Raw genomic sequence first — 24259 nt, 5'->3', positions numbered from 1 at the left:
GTACAAGTCAGAAACTGAACGCTCAGCAATCCCAGTGTTCAGCATCCATTGCATAAACCATGATTTGATTTGTTTCTGAGAAATCCTGAAAAGGACGCTCTCTCATTTAAATAAAATATAAATTTCACTGAAGAATGTCAAAAAAGGAAATGACAGAAGTAGAAACAAGGAAGTTAAAAAAATGACTTTATAAACCAATTTAAAAATGTTTCTACAAGTGAATGATAAAATGCAAATGGCGAAGCTGAAAAGTGCTAACAATTCCAATAGGTGTTTTCTTTGAACCAGGGCTTTCAAGCAGGAAATGTATTTGGGAAATAACTAGAATTTACTTACAATCCATGAATGGCACGAGAATGAGAGTAAAGCTACATTCACTCCAAAATTACGTTAATGGCCTGTAGAAAAATAACTAAAATAGCTATAACAAGAAAAGATTAAACAGAATAAAGCACTGGAAGAGGCCGTCTAACCCACTGCTTCTAAGTTCATTCTTTGAGATTGCTATTCAATTCATTCCAGGTATAGTCCAAGGGCTTTTTAAAAAATATAACTGCATGTAAACACTACCTTTTAAAATTAAACTAAAGCTATTGATTTTGATGAATGTTCTGCCTCACCATAATATCATCTCGATTTGCGTTTCTTCCTGGCTCTTTTGAAAGCCCGTTCATCCTGGGACTTGAAGCTTCATTGTCAGAGAGGATGATGATATCTGGTGATGGAGCACGCTTTCCCTTCTTCATTTCTCTGTAAGAGATTGGGCCAGATTTTGAACAAGGCAGGAGAAGGGTTTGAAAATGGAATTGTCCAAGCAGTTAAGTCGCCAGCCAGGGAGTGCAATGTCTTGCCTCATATCAAATTAACCCAAGATCCTGTATTTCCTTTACAAAATGGGTCCCCTCTCCAACACAAAATACAGCTGAGAAAAGGTGAACTTGACCAAAATGGTCTATGCGGATGTTTGTGCTCCCACATGCTATTCTGCTCAACTGTTCCCAGGTCAGCAAGCTCCATGTTTTTGCTATACTCTGGTAATGAAGTTTCTCCCAAAATGTTTACATGCTTTACATAATCTTTACGGTTTGATTAGTACAGGGAACTGCTACCATCACACCCATGCTTGCCAACACAACCAGAATTATTTGTTTTGAAGGTTATAAATTTTTTGGGAGGGGCAATGGAAGGAGTGGAAAAAGACAGTATAGATGAGGGGAAAAAAGAGGCACACAGAGGGTGATGAGGTGATTCTTCTCATAGACCCAACTAAAATAATGGAGATCAAATGGGTGTTTGTTGATCCTTGCTTCATCTCACTTCTATTTTGAAAATAATATAAGCTCTGGTAAGCTGGATGTACTTACCCATCTCATTCCCAGAAACAACAGCTGCCCAAGTGTATGTCTGACTATTCATACATACAGTCAGCTGAAATATCACTATGGTGGAGAGCTTAAGGAGGGATACATTACCTGCAGTTCCCTTGGAGATCAGTGCAGCTCTGACCTCATATTTATCATTGCCACACATTGCAAACTCAGCAGATCACAATTACTGTACGAAGACATTTTTTTTTGAAAAAGTTTTAAAAACTGTCCTTGAAAGTTAAAAACAGGTCCTTGTGCATCCTTAGAGTCACAGGAATGTTATCAATTACTGAGTGAAACAAAAAGTTTTGTGCTAACAGCATGTTCACAGAGCCCTTGAATGCTGTGGCACATCACATTTTTTGTGCACACTTTAAACACACTGCTCAGGTCAATCAATAGGCTCTGGCAGGGAAGGTGCCACTCATCAGCTATCAGACAGCATCCTTGTATCTAAGTGACTGGGAGCAAACTTCCTGTATGTTAATTGCACCAGAAAAAGTTATCACATGACTTAGGCATTTCCCTTTCTGTCACATGACCACCCCAGTGGAACCCATGACAACAGCCGGCTGAAACTGGTCTGTGACACATTGCCTTCATTTTGTGAAGGGAGGTAGGATTCAGGTACTGAAACAAAATGGAGCCCATCGAACAGGCAGTAAAAGCTACCCCAGTAAGACAAAAAGCAGGATTCCACCACTTCACTGTCGCTCACTTGCAGGCTTTAGTTTGAAAAGCTCAGTTTGAATTTAAGACTCTGCTTGGTGCGTACATAACAAACTTTCAAAAGCCAATGTTTTAAAAAAGGCCTTAATGTGCAAGATTCAAAAATGTCTTCGCAACTTGTGAATATTTTGCGCACATCTCTGGCTGACAGCATAATTTTCTGAAACTCTGATTCATGTCATCAATGTGTCAGATTGAACGATGCATGTGTTTGTGACAGCTTGACTCTTCTGGCTCTAACAGGCGTTTTTCAGCAAGCAGTTAGGAAAATCACCACGGAGCAGGTTTTGGACATGGTCAACTAGCACGGCCTTTGCTACAGTGCTGTTTGAACAAACAGCACTCTTGAACGTGATGGGCTTGGATTAAAAACTAAGAACCCAAAGCATGTTTTCATAAGCGGAGGTTTAGGATAAAGCTCTCAAAGTTAGTGATTCATCTTATCAAACAGCATAGTTGAGAATATTACATGGAGATCCTGTATATCATTGTGGATTGTCCTTCATTACACTATGCCCTTCAAGGTACTTTTTCAAGGGTATGATTAATACTTTTGCCTGGATGGGTTTGATTGATACTTCATTCATCAATCTAAAGTTCACTGATTCAGCTGTGTCACCAAGGCTTCTTTAGCAATACTGTCTACAATTCCACAACCTAGAAGAACAAAGGCAGCAATGACACAGGGACATCTTCATCCACCAGTTCCTGTCTTCATCAGAGATAACAAGGTGTAGAGTTGGATGAACACAGCAGGCCAAGTAGCATCAGAGGAGCAGGAAAGCTGACATTTTGGGTCTTCAGAGAAGGGTCCAGGCCCAAAACGTCAGCTTTCCTGCTCCTCTGACGCTGCTTGGCCTGCTGTGTTCATCCAGCTCTACACCTCGTTATCTCAGATTCTCCCGCATCGGCAGTTCTTACTTTCTCTTTCCCTATCTTCTTCATTGCTAGATTAAAACCCATGAACTGCTACTTTAAAATACTTTAGGGACACCTTTACCAACTAGACTGTGGTGGTTTAAAAGTCTACAATTTTGTAATGGAAAACATGACTGGGTAATGAACACTAACTTGCCAGAAGTACTTGTATCTTAATTTTTCTTTGAAAATATTATTTTGTGTAATACATATTTGGAACAGACATTCATCATTGGTGGGATTGAAACACACGTCCCCAGAACATTACCCAGGTCTCTGGACTAATAAACTAGCAATAATACCACTAGGCCATTGCCCACCCTTTGTAGCCACCACTTCAGAGTTTCCCTTGATTTCTCACTCTAGTCTGGGTTAACTCCACTCTGATCAGTTGGGGTGGGCATATATCAAGCCAGCGAATTTGGTGTTAGCATCCTTCACTGTTCCCAGGCATCCTTCTGTTGGATTTCCTATTCTGCTGCTGGTAATGGCTGTTAACTTTACCACAGAGAGTCAGGTCAGTCAATATATACTGCAAGGGAATAAAATGTGAGGCTGGATGAACACAGCAGGCCAAGCAGCATCTCAGGAGCACAAAAGCTGACGTTTCGGGCCTAGACCCTTCATCAGAGAGGGGGATGAGGGGAGGGAACTGGAATAAATAGGGAGAGAGGGGGAGGCAGACCGAAGATGGAGAGTAAAGAAGATAGGTGGAGAGAGTGTAGGTGGGGAGGTAGGGAGGGGATAGGTCAGTCCAGGGAAGACGGACAGGTCAAGGAGGTGGGATGAGGTTAGTAGGTAGCTGGGGGTGCGGCTTGGGGTGGGAGGAAGGGATGGGTGAGAGGAAGAACCGGTTAGGGAGGCAGAGACAGGTTGGACTGGTTTTGGGATGCAGTGGGTGGGGGGGGGAAAGAGCTGGGCTGGTTGTGTGGTGCAGTGGGGGGAGGGGACGAACTGGGCTGGTTTAGGGATGCAGTAGGAGAAGGGGAGATTTTGAAACTGGTGAAGTCCACATTGATACCATATGGCTGCAGGGTTCCCAGGCGGAATATGAGTTGCTGTTCCTGCAACCTTCGGGTTGCATCATTGTGGCACTGCAGGAGGCCCATGATGGACATGTCATCTAGAGAATGGGAGGGGGAGTGGAAATGGTTTGCGGCTGGGAGGTGCAGTTGTTTGTTGCGGACTGAGCGGAGGTGTTCTGCAAAACGGTCCCCAAGCCTCCGCTTGGTTTCCCCAATGTAGAGGAAGCCGCACCGGGTACAGTGGATGCCAATGTGGTATACTGCATCCACTGTACCCGGTGCGGCTTCCTCTACATTGGGGAAACCAAGCGGAGGCTTGGGGACCGCTTTGCAGAACACCTCCGCTCAGTCCGCAACAAACAACTGCACCTCCCAGTCGCAAACCATTTCCACTCCCCCTCCCATTCTCTAGATGACATGTCCATCATGGGCCTCCTGCAGTGCCACAATGATGCCACCCGAAGGTTGCAGGAACAGCAACTCATATTCCGCCTGGGAACCCTGCAGCCATATGGTATCAATGTGGACTTCACCAGTTTCAAAATCTCCCCTTCTCCTACTGCATCCCTAAACCAGCCCAGTTCGTCCCCTCCCCCCACTGCACCACACAACCAGCCCAGCTCTTCCCCCCCATCCACTGCATTCCAAAACCAGTCCAACCTGTCTCTGCCTCCCTAACCGGTTCTTCCTCTCACTCATCCCTTCCTCCCACCCCAAGCCGCACCCCCAGCTACCTACTAACCTCATCCCACCTCCTTGACCTGTCCGTCTTCCCTGGACTGACCTATCCCCTCCCTACCTCCCCACCTACACTCTCTCCACCTATCTTCTTTACTCTCCATCTTCGGTCCGCCTCCCCCTCTCTCCCTATTTATTCCAGTTCCCTCCCCCCATCCCCCTCTCTGATGAAGGGTCTAGGCCCGAAACGTCAGCTTTTGTGCTCCTGAGATGCTGCTTGGCCTGCTGTGTTCATCCAGCCTCACATTTTATTATCTTGGAATTCTCCAGCATCTGCAGTTCCCATGATCTCATATACTGCAAGGGCATCACTTGAACTCGATGTCAGAAATTCAGTGGAGGGAATGCCAATGGGTGCAGTTAGATCTGTCAGGAACGTTTTTCTTTCAAAGTTGACTGCACCAAACACTGGTCCAGTCTCATGACCAAGTCGATCCAGTTCCAGGACCCGCTCCTTAACAGAGGATGTGACGTTTGTGATGACACTGGAGAGACTACAGTCATGTTTTTTTCCCAGGGCAGAAATGACTATTACAAGGGGGCATAATTTTAAGATGATTGGAGGTAGGTTCTGTACACAGAGTGGAGGGCATGTGGAATGCACTGCTGGCAGTGGTAGTGAGGTCACATACTTTAAGGACTTCTAAGCGATTCTTGGATAGTCACATGGATGATAGTATAACGTAGGCTATGCAGAGTAGTTTGATCTTAATAGGATAACAGGTTGGCACAACATTGTCGGCTAAAGGGCCTGTACTGTGCTGTACTGTTCTATGTTCTATCTCCAATGGAGATAGTTACCATCTTGATAAGAACCAGCTTAAATACCTTCCCCACAGACATCTGCACAACACAGAACAGCAAGAAAAATGTCAGTGGTAATTATTAGTGATAAGTAACAGTTTACTGTAATTGCTGGTCTCAAAAAAGGTTACTTTACAGTTGAATTTACAATGCAGCCCAATTCCATGCTGAAACCCATATTCCACTATGTCACCTCCCATTATGACACTGCAACTCCTCAATGGAGCACCAGGGCTCTCCCACATTAGCAAATCCCTTGTCCATTGTACTGTTTTAAATACATTTCAAAAATCTGTAAACATGGGACAGCAAGAGGATACACGATCCAACTAGGAGATGAGGAAATCAGCTGGTCAATCCAGCTCTTCAACCTCGGATGTTGTATTCATTATGAAGTGGCCTACGTCTCAGCTCTTTAGAACTTTCAGCACACCAATGACTGAAAAGCACATGGGAAAAAATAGCCAGTGCGAGATGGAGACACGTCTTTAGGTCATGTCTTATTTTTGAATGTTAAGGAAACGTTGATGATGCTCTTCCTGATGTAGATTATAAACATCCTGTTTAATTGTTACAAACTGCTCCATTAACCTTACATGAAATGTAAGGTATGTGCACCAAGGCACATAGATCTTAGCACAAATGGTTACAGCTGCATACCAATATACAGTTTACATCACGGATAAGGATGAATATTTCGTCACAGTGTCCAAACAATGAGACTCTTGCTTTTCGAAGGAAAATTATCATAGTTCTTTGTCTCTTTTTCGGATTGTCTATTTCGATCTTATATCTGCTTCCGAAAACACCTTATCCAATGATTTGAGGGGGAGAAACCCAGGTCTAGCCTCATATAAAAGCATCATATATGAAATAACATCAATGTATCAGAATGGTTATATATTACTAAATACTTGGTATTTAGCTTCTAATAGATTTAACCGAAGTTGATTGTTTTTGAGAAAGCATTGATATTTGAGAAGCAGCAAGGGTTTCACAATCCTGAAACTGAAGTTGGGCTTTGGCCCTTCATTCTGCCATTTTATCAATTCATTCTTCATTTACCCATATGAGCTCACATCTCTTCAGTCACTTAACAAAAATACATTGATCTCTGTCATAAAAAACTCAATTGCCCATGGCCTGTTGAGGGAGAAACTTCATTTTTGTGGAAAAATTCCTATATTACATGATTGGAAAGCCTAGAACTATTGATGTAAGGATAAGGTCTCAGTGTTTTAGAATTGACTGAGGTGAGGAGAAATTTCCTCATTTAGGGAGTTGAGAATCTTTGCAATTTTCCACCCCAGGTTGGAGTCTCTATCACTAAGTATATTCACAACACTTTTAGACACTCAGGAGAGCAACATTTTCCACACAGACGGTGGTTCGTATTGGGGTGAACTGGCAGAGGAAGTGGTAGATGCAGATATAGTTACATTTAAAAGACATTTGGGTAGGTACATAAATTGAAAAGGTTTAGAGTGGTAAGGGCCAAATCTTGGCAAATGGGATTAGTTTAGTTGGGAAACTTGGTTAGCATGGATAAGTTGGACCAAAAGGTCTGTTTCCAAAATGTATGACTAATAAAACAGGATCTAGAGATATGGGAATGAATCAGACAGTGGATTGGGGTAAAGGATCAGTTTGGACTAAGCAAAACAGAACTGCATGGCCCATTCCTGCTCATGATTCTTGTACTTTTTCCAAACTGGACAGGTCTTTCAAATTGTGTCTTTCGATAGCATACAGATTAGGAAAAAAAATAAATGAGGATTGGGAGCAGTTTAGAATTCAGCAAATAAGGGCCAAGGATTGATTAAGGAGGAGAAAATAGAATACAAAGGCTAGCTTGCAGGGAACATAAACACTGATGCTGAGTTTCTATTGGTACGTGATGAGAAAGAGATTGTTAAAGACAAATGTAGGTCCGCTACAGAGAGAAACGGGGGAAATGTATAATAGAGGACAAAGAAATGGCTGAGGAACTGAATACATACTTTGGTTCTGTCTTCACAAACAAGGACACAAATCAAATACCAGAAACGTTGGAGAATGCAAGATTTAGTTAGAACGAAAATCTGAGGGAAATCAACATTAGTAAAGAAATGGAAAAGGTCAGTAATCTATATAATGAGACAACTATGAGAAGTGGGGGGGGGGGGCGTCATCACAGGACTGAGGATATTACAATTAAATGCACACAGGATATGAAACAAGGTGATGAGCTTGTTGTGCAGATTGAAATTGGCACATACAAATGTGGGCATCACAGAGAGACATGGGGATCAGGGCTGGGAATTAAATATCCCCAAAGAAATGTATCCTGTTGAAAGGAGAGTCAGATAGGCAGTGGGGAAGGAGCTGCCTTGTTACTAAGAAATAAAATTAAATCAACAGCAAGAAATGATATAGACTCAGATGGTGTAGAATCTGTGTGGGTAGAGCTGAGATCTTGATGGGCGTTATGTACAGGTCTCCCGGCAGTAGTTAGGATGTGGGGGCACTAAGTAAGTAAGAAGACAGTACCTTTCTCACATACCTTTTCTATTACAATAATCTTGAGGATTTCAATATGCGGGTTGACTGGGATTTGCTTGTGGAAAAAACCCATTAGAGAATAGACAATTCTGAATGAAGTGATGTATACAGGGGCAGACTTAATTGGGGAGCTTAATGTAAAATAACCCCTTGGGGGCAGTGACTATAACACAATAGAATTCATTCTGCTGTTTGAGGGGAGAAGCTTGATTAAGCTGGAATGGCATTACAATCGAATGAAAGTAACAAAAAAGACACAAGGAACAAGCTGACCAGTTGACTGGAAGGGGAACCTAGCAGGGAAGATGATGGAGCAGGAGTTTGACAGTAATTCAGGAGCAATAGCAGAAATTCATCCCAAGGAACAGGGATATGGAAAGTCAGAGTCAGCAGAGAAGCAAAAGAAAAAGCATACAATGTGGTGAAGATTAATGGAAAGGCAGAGGATTGGGAAGTCTTTGAAAGCCAGTAGAGGAAAATTTAAAAAGCAATAGGGGAGGAGATGAAATGTGAGCGTAACATAGCTAGTTGTATAGAAGACTACAAGAATTGACATTGTGTATGAGTCTTCATGGTGGAAGATATCAGTAGAATATCAGAATTTCAAGATAGTTAGGGGTAGAGTGTTGTGGCCATCTTTAAGGAGACGGTGCTGGGCAAGTTGAAAGGTCTTAAAGTGGATAAATGATCTGCAGGTGTTGGTGGTGATATTTCAGGAATCACTGCAGTCAAATTATTAAGGCTGAGTTTGCAGTCTACGTGAAATGATTATAAGGATGATGCCAGGATTGGAGGGCTTGAGCTACAGAGAGAGAAGCTGAGAGGTGACCTTATAGAAGTTTATAAAATTGTCAGGAGCATGGATAAGACGAATAGCCAAGGTCTTTTCCCAAGATAGGGGAGTCTAAAACTAGAGTTTAACGTGAGAGGGATCATAATTTCTGTTAGTTTCAAAATGGTTATGGAGAAGGAAGTCTTCCATAAAGGTTCTGATTGGAGTATGGCAAATTTTAATGGTGCAAGATTGAACTAGGCTGTTTGCAGGTGAAATGATGTCTGACAAGTGGGACGCAGTCAAGAGCGTGATGATGAAACTTTAGAGGCATTATGTTCATGTTAGAGTGAAGGGTAAGGCTGGTAAGATTAAGGAACAATAGATGAATAAAGATATTGAGGTTCTAGTCAAAAATAAGAGAGAATCTTTTTTAAGATATAGACAACTTGGTTCAATTGAATCTCTTAACTATTATAAACAGTGTGGGAGCATTCTTGAGAGAGGAATCAGGAAGGCAAAGACAGGATATAAGATAGCGTTCAGATAAGGTTAGAGATAATCCATACAGATTCTACAAATACATCAAGAGCAAGAGGCTAACTCGAGGAAGGGGCAGGCCTCATAGATCAAGGTTATTTTTGTGTTGTGATATTAAATATATATTTACATCAGTTTTTACTATGGAGAAAGAAATGAAGTCTGAAGAATGCGGAGAAATAAACTCTGATGTTTTGAAAACAGTTCAATTACAGAATAGGAAGTTTGGAGGTCTTAGAGAATATAAAATCTCTGGCACCTGATCTAATGTATTCCAGAATTTTGTGGCAAGTGAGGGAGAAAATTAAGAGACCCCTTGCCGAAATACTTGCATCATCTATAACTACAGGTGAAGTGTCTAATGATTGGTGAGTGGCTAATGCTGTAAGGAGAAACTGGGGAACTTCAGACCTGTGAGCCTGACTTCAATTATGGGTAAATTATTGGAGGTGATTACAAAAGATCAGATTTGTGGACATTTAGAGAGGCAAGAATTGATTAAGGATAGTCAGCATGGTTTTATGCAAGAAAAATCACATCTCACAAACTTGATTCAGTTTGTGGATGACACCAAAATTGGTGGCATTGTAGACAGTGTAAACAGTTTTCTAAGATTACAAAGGGACCTTGATCAAATGGGCAATGGGCTGAAGAATGGAGTTCAATGTGGACAAATGCAAGGTATCGCATTTTGGTACAACAACAAGGATTTGGCTTGTACAATTATTGGTAGGGCCTTGAGTAGTGTGGTCGAACAGAGGGACCTAGGAGTACAGGTACATAATTCTTTAAAGTTTGCATCACATATAGACAGGATGGGTAAAGAGGCATTGGGCACATTCCTTCATTGCTCAGTCCTTTGAGTATGTAGGATTTGGGACTTTATGTTCAGGTTGTACAGGACACTGGTGAGGCTTCTTCAGGAAAGCAGTGTCAGTTCTGGTCATCCAGCTATAGGAAGATCATTATAAAGCTGGAGAGGGTTCAGAAGAGATTTATGAGAACGGTGCCAGGTATCAAAGGTTTGAGTTATAAGGAAAGGCTGGATAGGCTGGGACTTTCCTCACTAGAACGTAGGAAGTTGAGAGGTGACCCCATAGAAGTTTATAAAATAGTGAGAGGTGTAGATAGAGTTGATGGTAGTTGTCTTTTCCCTAAGACGGGGAATTTCAAGCCATTTTTAAGGTGAAGGGAGAGACATTTAAAAAAGACATGAGGCAAATGGGATGAGTGGTTCACATGTGAAATGAACTTTCTGGTGAAGTGGTGGATGCTGGTACAATTACAACATTTAAAAGACATACAGATGGATATATGAATAGGAAAGATTTGGAGGGATATGGGCCAGAAGCAGACAAGTGGGAGTAGTTTAGTTTGGGATTATGTCTGGCATAGACTGGTTTGATCAAAAGGTCTGTTTCTATGTGCCTAGATGAAAGGTTTAAAAGGGACTTAATGGGCGACTTTTTCACGCAGAGGGTGGTGCATGTGAAATGAGCTGCCATAGGAAGTGGAAGATGCTGGTATAAGGCAGCATTTGGATGGATAGATGAATAGGAAGGGTTTAAGAGGGTTATGGGCCAAATGCTAAGAATGGGACTAGATTAATTTAGAATATTTGGTCGGCATGAACAAGTTGGACCAGCGAGTTTGTTTCCATGCTGTACACCTCTATGGCTCTATGGAAGTGCATGATAAAATTGGGCTCAGTCAGCATAGCATCATCAAGAGGAGATAATTTGAGGAGGTAACAAGAGAGCTAGGCAAAGGAAAGCCAGTGGTCACGATCTATTTGGATTTCTAGAGGGCCTCTGTCAAGGTGCCACATTGGAGATTGCTAATCAAGTGCCCAAGGTGTAGGGGCAAGGTATTTGCATAAAGAGGGGACTGGCTGACTAGCAGAAGGCAGAGACTGGGGACGAAGGGATCCCTTTTAGGATGACAGCTGGTGACGAGTGGAGTTCCAAAGTGATGAGTACTGGGACCACAAGTATTCACATGATACATAAAATGATACGGACAAAGGAACTGAGGGCTTTGCTGCTAAGTTTTCAGATGACACAAAGTGGAGAGGCAGATTGTGTTGAAGCAGAGAGAGTGCAGGAGGACTTGGACAGTCCAGGAGAGTGGGCAAAGAAGTGGCAGATTGAAAACAATGTTGCAAAGCGTGAGGTTAGGCACTTTGGTTGGAAGAATAGATGTGTAGCAAAAACAGAAATTGCTGGAAAATCTCAGTACGTCTAGCAGCATCTATGGAGAAATCACAGTTGAAAGTTCAAGTCCAGTGACTGAATCTGCCCCGAAGGCTCAGAGGACCAGAAGTGTTAACTCTTCTTTCGCTGCCCAGATGCTGTCAGACCTGCTGAAATTTTCCAGCAATTTTTTTGTATCATTGATGACTGGTTAGTTAGCAGGCCCTCACTTTGTTGCTGTCTGAAAGAAAGGGCTTTATTCTCTCCAGAGTCAATGCCAGGCTTTGCTTATAGTTTATTTTATTTCACGTCAGAAATTTAATTGAGTGTGGTTACACATATTCGCCTTCCATTCTTCCAACAAGGCTCCAAAGACGACATTTGATTTATTATGTCATGCGTACCGAGGTACAGTGAAGTGTATTGTCTTACTTGCTTTACAGGCAGATCATACAAGTGCATCAGGATAACAGATCAGAGTGCAGGTTACAACGTTACTGCTGCTGATATGGTTAATCATGCGTGAATAAAAAAGTATGATTGACTCTTAAAGGGTTAAGAAAGGAAACTGATCCTGCCGATTATTCCAACATGTCTGAAAAGAAATTGACTGCTAGAGTTGATGGGCTGACACAATTATTTGCTGTGTCTCACACGACACCATTAACCCTCAGTGCCAAATTCACTACTTTCTGCTTTTTCAATTCTAGTATTCCTGGAGGTTTTGTGACTGAAAACAGAAGCTCAGGATCTACGAGCCTCAACATGGTAAGATGACTACACTTGCTAAAGGGACCAGCATACCTTTCCATTGGGAAATACTATGGAAAAGGATGTTGGGTTCAGTGAACGAAAGACATGCAAGAACCAGAAGAAACCATAGTGCTTCCACCATGCAACATAGTTACAGTCTCCATGGATTGTCAACAGTATTATTAAATTTATATTAACACAGCTAATTATGTTAGGATTCACAACCATTGTTTTATATATTATTTTCTCTTCCCATCTAGTTGTCAATCACACACTAAACAAGAGGCCATTCTTTCTTTATATTCCTTGGTAGACTCATGGCTTAGTTCATGTCTCCTCAGATTGATCTGCCTGCACTCCATTTCACTGGGTTCTGAAATGGCTGTCAAGTTCAATTAGCAATCTGCACATCACATGACATTCAGAGCAAGGTAGTGTTTAATGGGCTCCATTCTGACTGGTGACAAGTCAAGGACTCCTGTCAGTTGGCAGAGATGTTTTCTCTCTTCAACAATGCTTTGAAGTCATCCCTAAAATATTCAGCCCACCTCTAGCAATTGTCCAAAAGGACTGATCAGTGACCTCAATAGAAAATTAAATATATCTTTCCATAACAAAAGCTGAAAGGGTGACGGCACCAAGAGAAAAGATATATCCACCATGATCTAACTAAATGATAGAACACGTTTGAGGGGATCCTGAGAAAAGGTAGCTACATGGATACAGGATGTAATTGGTTGTAATTTTCCCAAACATCCTTGGATTCTGGAAAAGTACTGGAGGACTGAAAGACTGCCAATGTGATACCCTTATTCACAAAGGAACAGAAGTAAAAAGTGGGTAACTACAGGTCAATTACTCTAACATCTATTGTTGGAAAAGTATGAAACGCTCTTAAGGAAGTAACAGCAGAACATTTGGAAAATCTATCAAATTAAGCAGAGTCAGCATGGCTTCATGAAATAGAAATTGTGTCCGACCAATTGATTAGAGCTTTTCAAGGAAGTCTTAACCAGAGAGGAACCAATGGATGCTGTATTTGGTTTTCCAAATACAACATCCATTGTTCAATGAGGTACCCCACTAAAGGTTAAATGATACATAAAAACCCACAGTATTGGAGGTAGTTCTATTTGAATGGATGGTTGGTTCAGAATCTTCACCACCAAGCCACAAAATCTATTCAGACAGCAACTTCCACAATCCCAAAAAGTTCAAACATAAAACACTTACGTACAGTCATTGCTGAGATGCAGGAACCTGGCAGACAATTTGCACAAGATCCCACAAACAACCCAGATGATTTGAGTAAGTAAGGTCATTAGATATTGGTGCATGACCTACAAGAACTCCTGTTTTTTTTCCCCCCCCTGAAGTGCCAGGGGATCTTTTGTGCACATCTGAGGGGGCAGATTGCATTTAACATCTCATTTGATAGACAACAGCTGAATTCCTCCGTGAATGTCACATCATGCTACCTCCCCACTTCTTTAAAAGCCAACTCAACAACTATCTCTTCACATGTACTATTGATTGCCTCATTTAAATACCCTCAAACTCTTTCTCTCTCCTCCCTCTACTTATCGCTTCACGAGAAATATCTTTGGATGTTGAATTGTTGAAAGAAGCACTGTTGAAACAATTTGCAGTACCGTCTCCAATTGTGTCACAGTGCACTAAGGGGAATAGATAACCTTGACTCTCTGAAATCAGGTTCAAGTGCAACCTGATACAAGGTTAAGGGGGTTGCAGGGCAATTTATTGAAGGGCCTATCAGATCACTCAGTTCAGAGACAAACATGGTACATGATTTGCTCAGATATGCGCCAAGTGTTAACATTCACAGTTGAGCTGCTATTCAATTTCACATTTCTGTTACTGTTCCAAAATGTGTCCATCAGCAAACACTGCCAAAATCTGGCATCCCTGCTCCAATTCTCAGAACTGTCAAAGTGTACGAGACAACTCATTTAAGGAGAGAAAAAGTTTGCATCAGAAATCAGGATGGATTTAAGATAACTGGCAAAAAAGCTCAGGGAAATGGACAGAATGAAGAACAAGGATAATTATTTTCAGCACAGCAAGGTATATACCTGTAAAGTAGTCAAAGAGTGACACAAGCAGAATGATCTCCTCCTGAGTTGTTTTATGAATTTAGAGGCTGTTAATTCCAGTGCTATGTAACTAACATTCTTGAAATTTTGATTTCTTAAATCCACGAATTGACAAACCTGACATCTTATTTGGAGCCCTTGCTTTAACAGTCCAGGCCAACAATGGCTGCTGAGATACCTTGCAATAAGCCAGATGACAGCACTGGATCACAAAACTGGAAAAACTTAACGTCATTCTCATGTATTGAAACAGAGCCAAATGCAAATGTTTTAACAAAAACTCAAAACAGACTGCAAACATACTTAGGCCTCTCTCTCCATTGTATTAAATTCAAACAGTGCCTTTTATGAAGCTCAGTTAGGACAGTTCCCCAGGAGTTGACAAGAAACTCACACTGGACAATGTCAGGTTGTCAACCAAAACTCAGCCTTTCAACTGGAATTATGCAATTCCTACTGGGACACAATTGCCAGAAGACATTATGCATGAAAGATCTGGTTTGCCTGTGACGTTCTCCACAACAATGTTTGATGTTCACGATTGCCTAAATACAGTCACTGAAAGCAAAGCAGCAGAAAGTTGCTCAAACCCACTACTAAGTTGTTAATTGGATTCCAAGCCAGACATTGAAGGACAAAACTAGAACGAACTAGCAAATCTTTTTCTTGATGTGCAATGCTGCATTCTGTAAGTAAGCCAATGCCTGATGTTTACCTATTCCCTCTTTACAAATGTTTTTAATTAACCTGCTCAGCCATGTTATACAAATGTCTGCAGCAGGGAGAGGTGGAACTTGAACCTGGGTCCCCTGGCTCATAGGTAAGGATACTATCAGTATTTGACAAAAGCACACCCCCATCCTACTTTATTCCATTTTGATAAACCAATAAAATGCAATAACCCAACATTAAACTAAACTAAAACAATTAAACTATAACCATGTTATAGCCCTTTAAATAGACCATTTCCCTCTGCACTATTTTGATAGACTGAAGGTTGCAAGAACAGCAACTCATTCCGCTTGGGAACCCTGCAGCCCAATGGTATCAATGTGGACTTCACAAGCTTCAAAATCTCCCCTTCCACCACTGCATCCTAAAACCAGCCCAGTTCTTCCCCTCCCCCCACTGCATCACAAAACCAGCTCAGCTCATCCCCTCCCCCCACTACATCCCATAACCAGCCCAGCCTGTCTCTGCTTCCCTAACCTGTTCTTCCTCTCACCCATCCCTTCCTCCCACCTCAACACGCATCTCCATTTCCTACCTACCACCTCATCCCGCCTCCTTCACCTGTCCGTCTTCCCTGGATTGACCTATCCCCTCCCTACCTCCTCAACTACACTCTCCTCTCTACCTATCTTCTTTCCGCTCCATCTTCGGTCCACCTCCCCCTTGCTCCCTATTTATTCCAGTTCCCTCTCCCCAACCCCCTCTTTGATGAACGGTCTAGGCTCAAAACTTTAGCTCTTAAAGATAGTGGAATCGAGGGTTATGGGGATAAGGCAGGAACAGGATACTGATTGAGGATGATCAGCCATGATCATAATGAATGGTGGTGCTGGCTCGAAGGGCTGAATGGCCTACTCCAGCACCTATTGTCTGTTGTCTATTGAAACGCCAGCTTTTGTGCTCCTGAGATGCTGCTTGGCCTGCTGTGTTCATCCAACTCCACACTTTGTTATCTTGGATTCTCCCAGTTCCCATTATCACATAAATGCAGGAGTCTAGATTGAGGGGAGATAGGCAATCAGTTGAACAGGCTATCCACTAATAACAAACAAAGCCTTTTGTGGAGGGATGCATATGAGAGAAGGGGGTTTGGGGGCATGGGAGGAGCGACAAGTGGGAGGAGGGGGTGCCTGGTTGGGAGGGTGGCCAAAGAAGTGATGGAAAGGGTGCTGATAATAATGGATTGGAGATGAATTAGAATTTGGAGGAAAGGAAGGGAGAACTGGGAAGAAAGTTCAGAGTTCCAATACACAATAGACCCTCACACTATGATGCTGGGTTTTACAGATGCACCTTACACATTTAACTTCAGCCACCTCTTCATTTTTAAGATTTCCAAAGATGAGTTAGAGTAGCCACTGATTGTGTGAACTGCCCCAGGGCAGTTTTCCATTACTGGACTTGATAACGGCCCCCATGGAGCGTTTCTGGAAAACTAGGTGTCATGACTGTATTCTATCTATCTTTTCACCACAACAGGTGACCAGTAAAGAACAAACTCCTTCCAACATCAAACAATATAAAAACCCTAGTGTTAGTGAAATTGCAACATTAAAAACAAAACCTTTCTAGATTTGATTTTCTCACTGTTTACGCCATTAGCCACTAATCCACACTGAAAGGAGTCCCAAGGAAAAGTTCTGTGGAGCGATTCCACTTTATAATGCATGTTTATTCAAATAGTTCAAGTGATTGAAAACAATCTGTTTGAAAACTAAAAAGGCACTTACTTACACAATACTTGCCCCATCCTCAAATATTGCAAACATGTTTTATATGAAATGAATTACTCTGGAAAGACTAAACAACTTTGTTAACTATTTTATGCACAGGAAATTTAAGTATTATAACTGCTGGCACCCTCAAGTACTGTTAACCCTCCAGAACCAATTTTCCATTTATTTTAAATGCACAAACATAGATAATAAGGAACAATAAGTTTATTTAACAGTATGAGGTATCATAACTGATCTGTCAAAACAAAAATAACTTGCACTGTATATGACCTTTCAGAACTTCAGGATATCCTAAAGTATTTTAAAGTCACACGAAGGCAATTACATGCTTCTGAAGTGTAGCCATTGCTGTGATGAAGAAAACTTATTGGGCAATTTGTACGTAGCGCACTCCACAAAAAGGCAACACTGTAATTATCAGAGCAAATACCTTTAGCAATCGAGTAACGTACACTGGCCTAAGACACCATGAGGAACTTCTTATCAGTTCCACAGGAACTTTAGGTTCACCTGAGTGTACAGACAGGCCACTGTTTAAACTTTTTTAGCCCAGCACTCATGTGAGCTGCCAGATTGTATAAAGGGAACATGATGACGTGCAGAAAGGAGAAATTTGTACCTTTTATCAAAAGCATGAATAGAGAATTTTTTCTTGTGGCTCTTACATGGATTTAAGGGGGTGGGTTCTGTGTGCGCCAGATTAAATCCAGCTCTAAAACAATGATAACCTTTGTCATTTGTGGCTTCTCCCTAGGCTGCAAGGCTTGATAATCAGAATGCGTCACCAGTATTGCTCTATTATGTAGTTCAGTGAGAGAGCTGTTGGATACCACTGACCATTCCAAGCTTTTGTGTCACTGCCACGTTGGCAGTTGAAGAAATTAATGGAGGTAATGCAATTGGAATCTCAGCAATATGCAAGTCAATCGCACACGAACCACGCATAAGCACTTTTCTGCCTCAATTCATCTTTCAAGTCCTTAAGTTGGGGATCGTCTAACAGCATCAAATCATACTTCTGTAACAAAGTGTTCAGAGCTAGCTTTACCCAGAGTCCTAGTTATAGGCAAAACACAATAATGTGATGAGGCGAGTCTAACATAATAGTAGCTCTACTGATCCATGATGTCGCACTAAATTTAAATGAGATCTATGCATTGTGCTTGAAAAAAGCAGCTATTTTAATATAGCTCGCCCTTCAAAATGAAACAGCTCTTGATAGTTTCAAATAAGTTTGTAATTCATATTATTCTTGGATCATGAATGTTACTCCCAATGTTAACTCAACACGAGCCCAACTTTAGCAACTCTATAGAACCATCATATAAATTTAGAGCTTCTTGCTGAAATTAGTGGACACAGGCAGCTTATCAACGTCAGTGAACAATACAATGACCTAGTGGAGAATGAGAGCTGAAATGGCTGGAGGTGGGGCAGTGGAGTGCAGGGGAAAGCTCCTACTGGGAGAGAAAACTTCAGTTTTTCAAACTGGAAGGATGCAACTTGTGAAGAGAAAATAAAACAATTCAATGGTCAAGCAAATATTTATCTTGTAAACTTTGAGTAATGACATCAGAAGGCTATCCCAAAGGATACAAAGCAGTTGTCTCTACTCATTCGAAACTCTTGTTCCCCCTTTTTAGTTGAAATTTTCCAGTCCGTGTGACAGCTCAAGTGTAAAAATATAACTGGCTATGGAAATGATCAAGTGTTTAATCTCAGCTCCCTTTCATTAATTAATCTTAATTATAATGTTGATGCCTAATCTGAGGGACCAGATTATCTTTATTCCACGTTACCAGAAATGCATAATTCTTTATACGTCCATGTTCACAGTTAATAATTTCAGATTTTGCCTTAGGTATCCTCAGTGACATCTGCCATTTTATACTATTTTGCAAATCGGTCATTTTTAGTGAGCAAAGTATAGATATAAATTGGAGTAGAGGTTGATACAAAAAATGCATGGACGACAATAGTTCAATTCAGTATTCGCAGCTGTAGGGAGTTAGTAAGGGTACTTGGGGTTTGGGGTTGAGTAATATAGATTGCCTGAATTTGGGTAGGTTACTGATTTGCACAAGCTTCCAGTTTGTACTAAAATCTCTTACAACTAGCCACAGCATAAAAGGCAACATGGAGGAAAAATGTATTGCTTGTTCATTAGAAGGTTAAGCAATGATTTGGTCACAGCTTTCAAAATAATGAGGAAGACATATGGGTAGGTAGAAATTTGGAACTTAGGCTTAAAATTAACAATTGACCTGAGTGACAGGCTTTTGCAAATCTAAACTATTGAGGGATATGGGGCAATTGACTTCAGGCAGCAGATTAGCCATAATTTCATGAAGCGATAGAACAGGTTTGAGGGATTAAATGACCCGTTCTTGTTCCTATGCTCTTAAGTGGTAGAAGAGAAAAATTAACCAGGGCTTTTGCACCTGAATGCCAATCAATGCTGAAAAATATTTCATACAAATTGATACACCAAAGGCAGCATTTCCAACTGGAGGGCAATTTGCAGGTTAGTTAGGATTGAAGGGAGTAATGAATTTTACTGCTGGTTCGTAGAGCTTTGTTCCATTGCTTTCTGGAGTCTGAAATGCATTCTCCAGACTTTGATAAATTCTGAAAGACCACTGAACTGAAGGGATAACAAAGTGTGGAGCTGGATGAACACAGCAGGCCAATCAGCATCTCAGGAGCACAAAAGCTGACGTTTCAGGCCTAGTCCCTTCATCAGAGAGGGGGATGGGGAGAGGGAACGGGAATAAATAGGGAGAGAGGGGAAGGCGGACCGAAAGTGGAGAGAAAAGAAGATAGGTAAAGAGGAGAGTATAGGTGAGGAGGTAGGGAGGGGATAGGTCAGTCCAGGCAAGATGGACAGGTCAAGGAGGCGGGATGAGGTGGTAGGTAGGAAATGGAGGTGCGTGTTGAGGTGGGGGGGGAAGGGATGGGTGAGAGGAAGAACAGGTTAAGGAAGCAGAGACAGGCTGGGCTGGTTTTGGGATGCAGTGGGGGGAGGGGAAGCACTCCCGAAGCCAGCCCAGCCTGTCTCTGCTTCCCTAACCTGTTCTTCCTCTCACCCATCCCTTCCTCCCACCTCAAGCCGCACCTCCATTTCTTACCTACCACCTCATCCCGCCTCCTTGACCTGTCCATCTTCCCTGGACTGACCTATCCCCTCCCTACCTCCTCACCTATACTCTCCTCTCTACCTATCTTGTTTTCTCTCCATTTTCGGTCCGCGTCCCCCTCTCTCCCTATTTATTCCAGAACCCTCTCCCCATCCCCCTCTCTGATGAAGGGTCTAGGCCCGAAACGTCAGCTGAGATGCTGCTTGGCCTGCTGTGTTCATCCAGCTCCACACTTTGTTATCTTGGATTCTCCAGCATCTGCAGTTCCCATTATCACTGAACTGAAGGGATGCCTGCTTCTCTCAAGTTTTTGCTGATCTACTGAGCATTACCAACATTTTTGAGATTTTATTTCAAGTCCCCCAACATTAGCAGGACGTTGCTATTAACCTTACATCGGAAATGGAAAAGAACACGAGCAAAGAAAGAATCCTCGGATGAGCTTATTCACAAGTAGCAAGTTAGTCTATCTCTCAAATATACAATAAACCTTCTTCCTCTGCTGCCTTTCTTTCCTCACCCCATATTCGTTTACAGATACTAAAGTAAATGTGGTGGTAGAGTTTGACAGACCTTTCATACTGCGAACAGGTTACCTTAAGCCAGATATTCCTGAGCCTTGAATCTAAACTTCACTACTTATCAACAGAGAGGGATGAGCAATAGGACCTTTGGCTCCGCTTCACTAATTGTAGGGCTTTTCTCTATATTATTCCCAGTTGACAGCATTACCTCTGCATAGAAAGACATCTTGACTGAAATCTAAATTGTTCACTTACTCATCGAACGCAAAGTACAGCTATCTCAAAAACATCTGATCCACTTATCTGCAAAGTCACTTAGATTTCCCATCATTCTTCACTGCAGGAATCAACAGTAAACAGTTTCTATACATTTAGAATATTGAACATAGAACAGTACAGCAAAGTACAGGCCCTTCGGCCCACCATGTTGTGCCAACTTATTATCCTACTAAGATCAATCTACCCTGCATACCCTAAATTTTACTATTCTCCATGTGCCTATCCAAGAGTTGCTTAGAAGTTTCTAAAGTATCTGACCCCACTGCCACTGCCAACAGCACATTCTAGACACCCACCACTCTCTGTGTAAATAACCTACCTCTGACATCTCCCCCAAACCTTCCTCCAATCACCTTAAAATTATGCCCCCTCGTAATAGTCATTGTCTAGTCATAATAGTCATAAGTCTCTGGCTATCCACTCTACCTATGCCTCTCATCATCTTGTACACCTCTATCAATACACCGCTCATCCTTCTTTGCTCCAATGAGAAGACTTAGCTCCTTCAATCTTTCGTCCTAAGGCGTGCCCTTCAGTCCAGGCAGCATCCTGGTAAATCTCCTCTGCATCCTCTCTAAAGCTTCCACATCCTTGCTATAACGAGGTGACCAGAATTGATCACAATATTCCAAGTGTGGTCTAACCAGGGTTTTATAGGACTGCAGCATAGTCTCACGGCTCTTAAACTCAATTCCCCTGCCAATGAAAGCCAACACACCATACAGCTTCTTTATAACCCTTTCAGTTTGGGTCGCAACTTTGAGGGATCTATTTAACTGGACCCCAAGATCCCTCTCTTCCCTTCACACTGCCCAGAATCCTGCTATTAACGCTGTAGTCTGTATTCAAATTCACTCTTCCAAAGTGAATCACTTCACACTTTTCTGGTTTGAATTCCATCTGCCACTTCTTTGCCCAGCTCTGCATCCTGTCAATGCCCGTTGCAATGTTCAACAGCCTTCATGCTATACACAACTCCATCAACCTTTGTGTCATCAGCAAACTTACTAACCCACTGTACCACATCCTCAGGCAAATCATCTATAATGATCACAAAGAGCAGAGGTCCCAGAACAGGTGCCTGCGGAACACCACTGGTCATTGAGCTCCAGGCTGAATATTTTCCATCTATTACCACCTCTGTCATTGACTGGACAGCCAGTTTTGTATCCAGACAGCCAAGTCTCCCTGAATCTCATGCCTCCTTACTTTCTGAATTAGCCTACCATGGGGAACCTTATCAAATGCCTTGCTAAAATCCATATACACCACATCCACTGCTCTGCCTTCAATATGTTTTGTCACATCCTCAAAGAATTCAATCAGGCTTGTGAGGCATGACCTGCCCCTCACAAAGCCATGATGACAATTTCCAATCAAACTGTGCTTTCCAAATAATCAAAAATACTGTCCCTCAGAATCCTCTCCAATAATTTGCCCACCACAGAAGAAAGACTGACCAGTCTGCAATTCCCAGGATTATCCCTATCCCATTTCTTGAACAAGGGAATAACACTTGCCACCCTCCAATCATCTGGTACTACTCCATACAGGCAAGACATTACAGGGCATAGGGAGAATAGATAGAAACTTCCAACTAGTTGGGCAGCCTTCTAGAAACCAGGGCAGAGCTTAATCTAAAAAGAGCTAGATCTTCCAGAAGTGAAATAGGAACATTTTCAAATCTGAGTAATTGATTTTTGTTGACTAAAATAAAGTAGACAGTGAGGGCACAAAGATCATCACCAAAGGCACAGCAATCTCTTCCCTCAATCCCCGTACTAGCCTTGGGTATATCCCGTCTGGCCCTAAGGGACTCATCTATCCACACGTTTTTCAACATTTCTAGCACGTTCTCCTTCCTAATATCAACCTGTTTGAGCATATCTGCCTGTTTCATGCTCTCCTCAAACGTTAAGGTCCCTCGAACTGGTGAATGCTGAAGCAAAGTATTCATTAAGACCCTCCCCTGACTCTGCGCACAAGTTCCATCCGCTATCCCTGATTGGCCCTACCCTCACTCTGGCCATCCTCCTGTTCCTCACATAAGTATAGAATGCCTCGCGGTCTTCCTTGATCCTACCCACCAAGGTTTTCTCATATCCGCTTCTCGCTCTCGAGTCCATTCTTCAGTTCCTTCCTGGCTACCTTGTAGACTCTAGAGCTCTGTCCAATCCTTGTGTCCTCAACTTTAAGTAAGTTTCCTTCTTCCTCTTGACTAGATGTTCCATGTGTCTTGTCATCCAAGGCTCCTTCACCTTACTATGCCTTCCTTGCCTCAGTGGGACAAACCTATCCAGTACTTTGTAGCAACTGCTCCCGAAACAACCTCCACATTTCTGTCGTGCACGTCCCGGGGAACAGCTGATCCCAATGTATGCTCTGTAGTTCTTGTCTAATAGCATTGTAATTTCCCCTCCCCCAATTAAACACTTTCCCATACCATCTGCATGGAGATATGTAATAGTATTAGGTCATTTAACCCTTCAGCCCGCTCATTCAGAGAGACCTGGTCTGATCTGTGATCGAAATCCAAGTACCTTTTAGTCAACAAAAATCAATTACTCAGATTTGAAAATGTTCCTATTTCACTTCTGGAAGATCTAGCTCTTTTTAGATTAAGCTCTGCCCTGGTTTCTAGAAGGCTGCCCAACTAGTTGGAAGTTTCTATCTATTCTCCCTATGCCCTGTAATGTCTTGCCTGTATGGAACATGGAACAGGAGTAGAATATTCAGCCCATCAAGTCTACCCACTGTTCAAAATGATAAACATACTCAAAGACATAGCCTCCAAAGGCCTCTAAGGCAGAGAATTCCAAATGTTCATAACCATTCGAGTGCGAAGAAATTTCTCTCCATCTCTGATCCAAGTGGTATCTCCCTTACTTTTAAACTGCAACACCCCACTCCTAGTTTCAGACATTCTAACCAGGGAAACATCTTACCTGCATCTATCATGTCAAAGCATTTGGAAGGTTTCAAAGAAATCACCTCTTGTTTCTTTGAAGCTCTGGAGAATACAGGCCCCCAGTTTGCCCCAATATTTGAAGCTCTTTTTCAAGCTTAGGAGGAAGCTTAGTCTAGTTAACTTTCTTGAAACTTGAACAACATTTGTTACCCACCATTAATTGCTCTTGAATTGAGCAACCAGCTCAGCAGGTCCAGACAGTGGTTAGGCCTTAACAACATTGCTGTGGCTCTGGAGTCAATCGTAAGGACAATAAATAGATGATAGCTTTAGAGCCATTACTGACTACATTTTCAATTCAAGAGATTATTAATTAAATTTGAACTCCACCACGTTCCAATGTGTAATGTGAACACATCTTTGAGTGTTAGCCTGGACCTCTGAATTATT

General features: G+C 42.1%; 1 protein-coding gene across 9 annotated transcripts in view; it reads right to left on the bottom strand.

The window, feature by feature from the left end:
- gatad2ab (GATA zinc finger domain containing 2Ab) overlaps positions 1-24259 on the bottom strand; it is a 137306-nt gene that overhangs the window by 39681 nt on the left and 73366 nt on the right. For all 9 annotated transcript variants that reach the window (XM_048559794.2, XM_048559796.2, XM_048559798.2 and 6 more), the window contains one exon: positions 621-750. In XM_048559794.2, coding sequence (XP_048415751.1) covers positions 621-750 — 130 coding nt within the window. The remainder of the gene's footprint in view (positions 1-620; positions 751-24259) is intronic.

This window comes from Stegostoma tigrinum, chromosome 30 (assembly GCF_030684315.1).
Source record: "Stegostoma tigrinum isolate sSteTig4 chromosome 30, sSteTig4.hap1, whole genome shotgun sequence".
Classification (NCBI taxonomy): Eukaryota; Metazoa; Chordata; class Chondrichthyes; order Orectolobiformes; family Stegostomatidae; genus Stegostoma; species Stegostoma tigrinum.
Note: the sequence above shows the minus strand (reverse complement) of the source record. Positions and strands in the feature narration are given on the sequence as shown.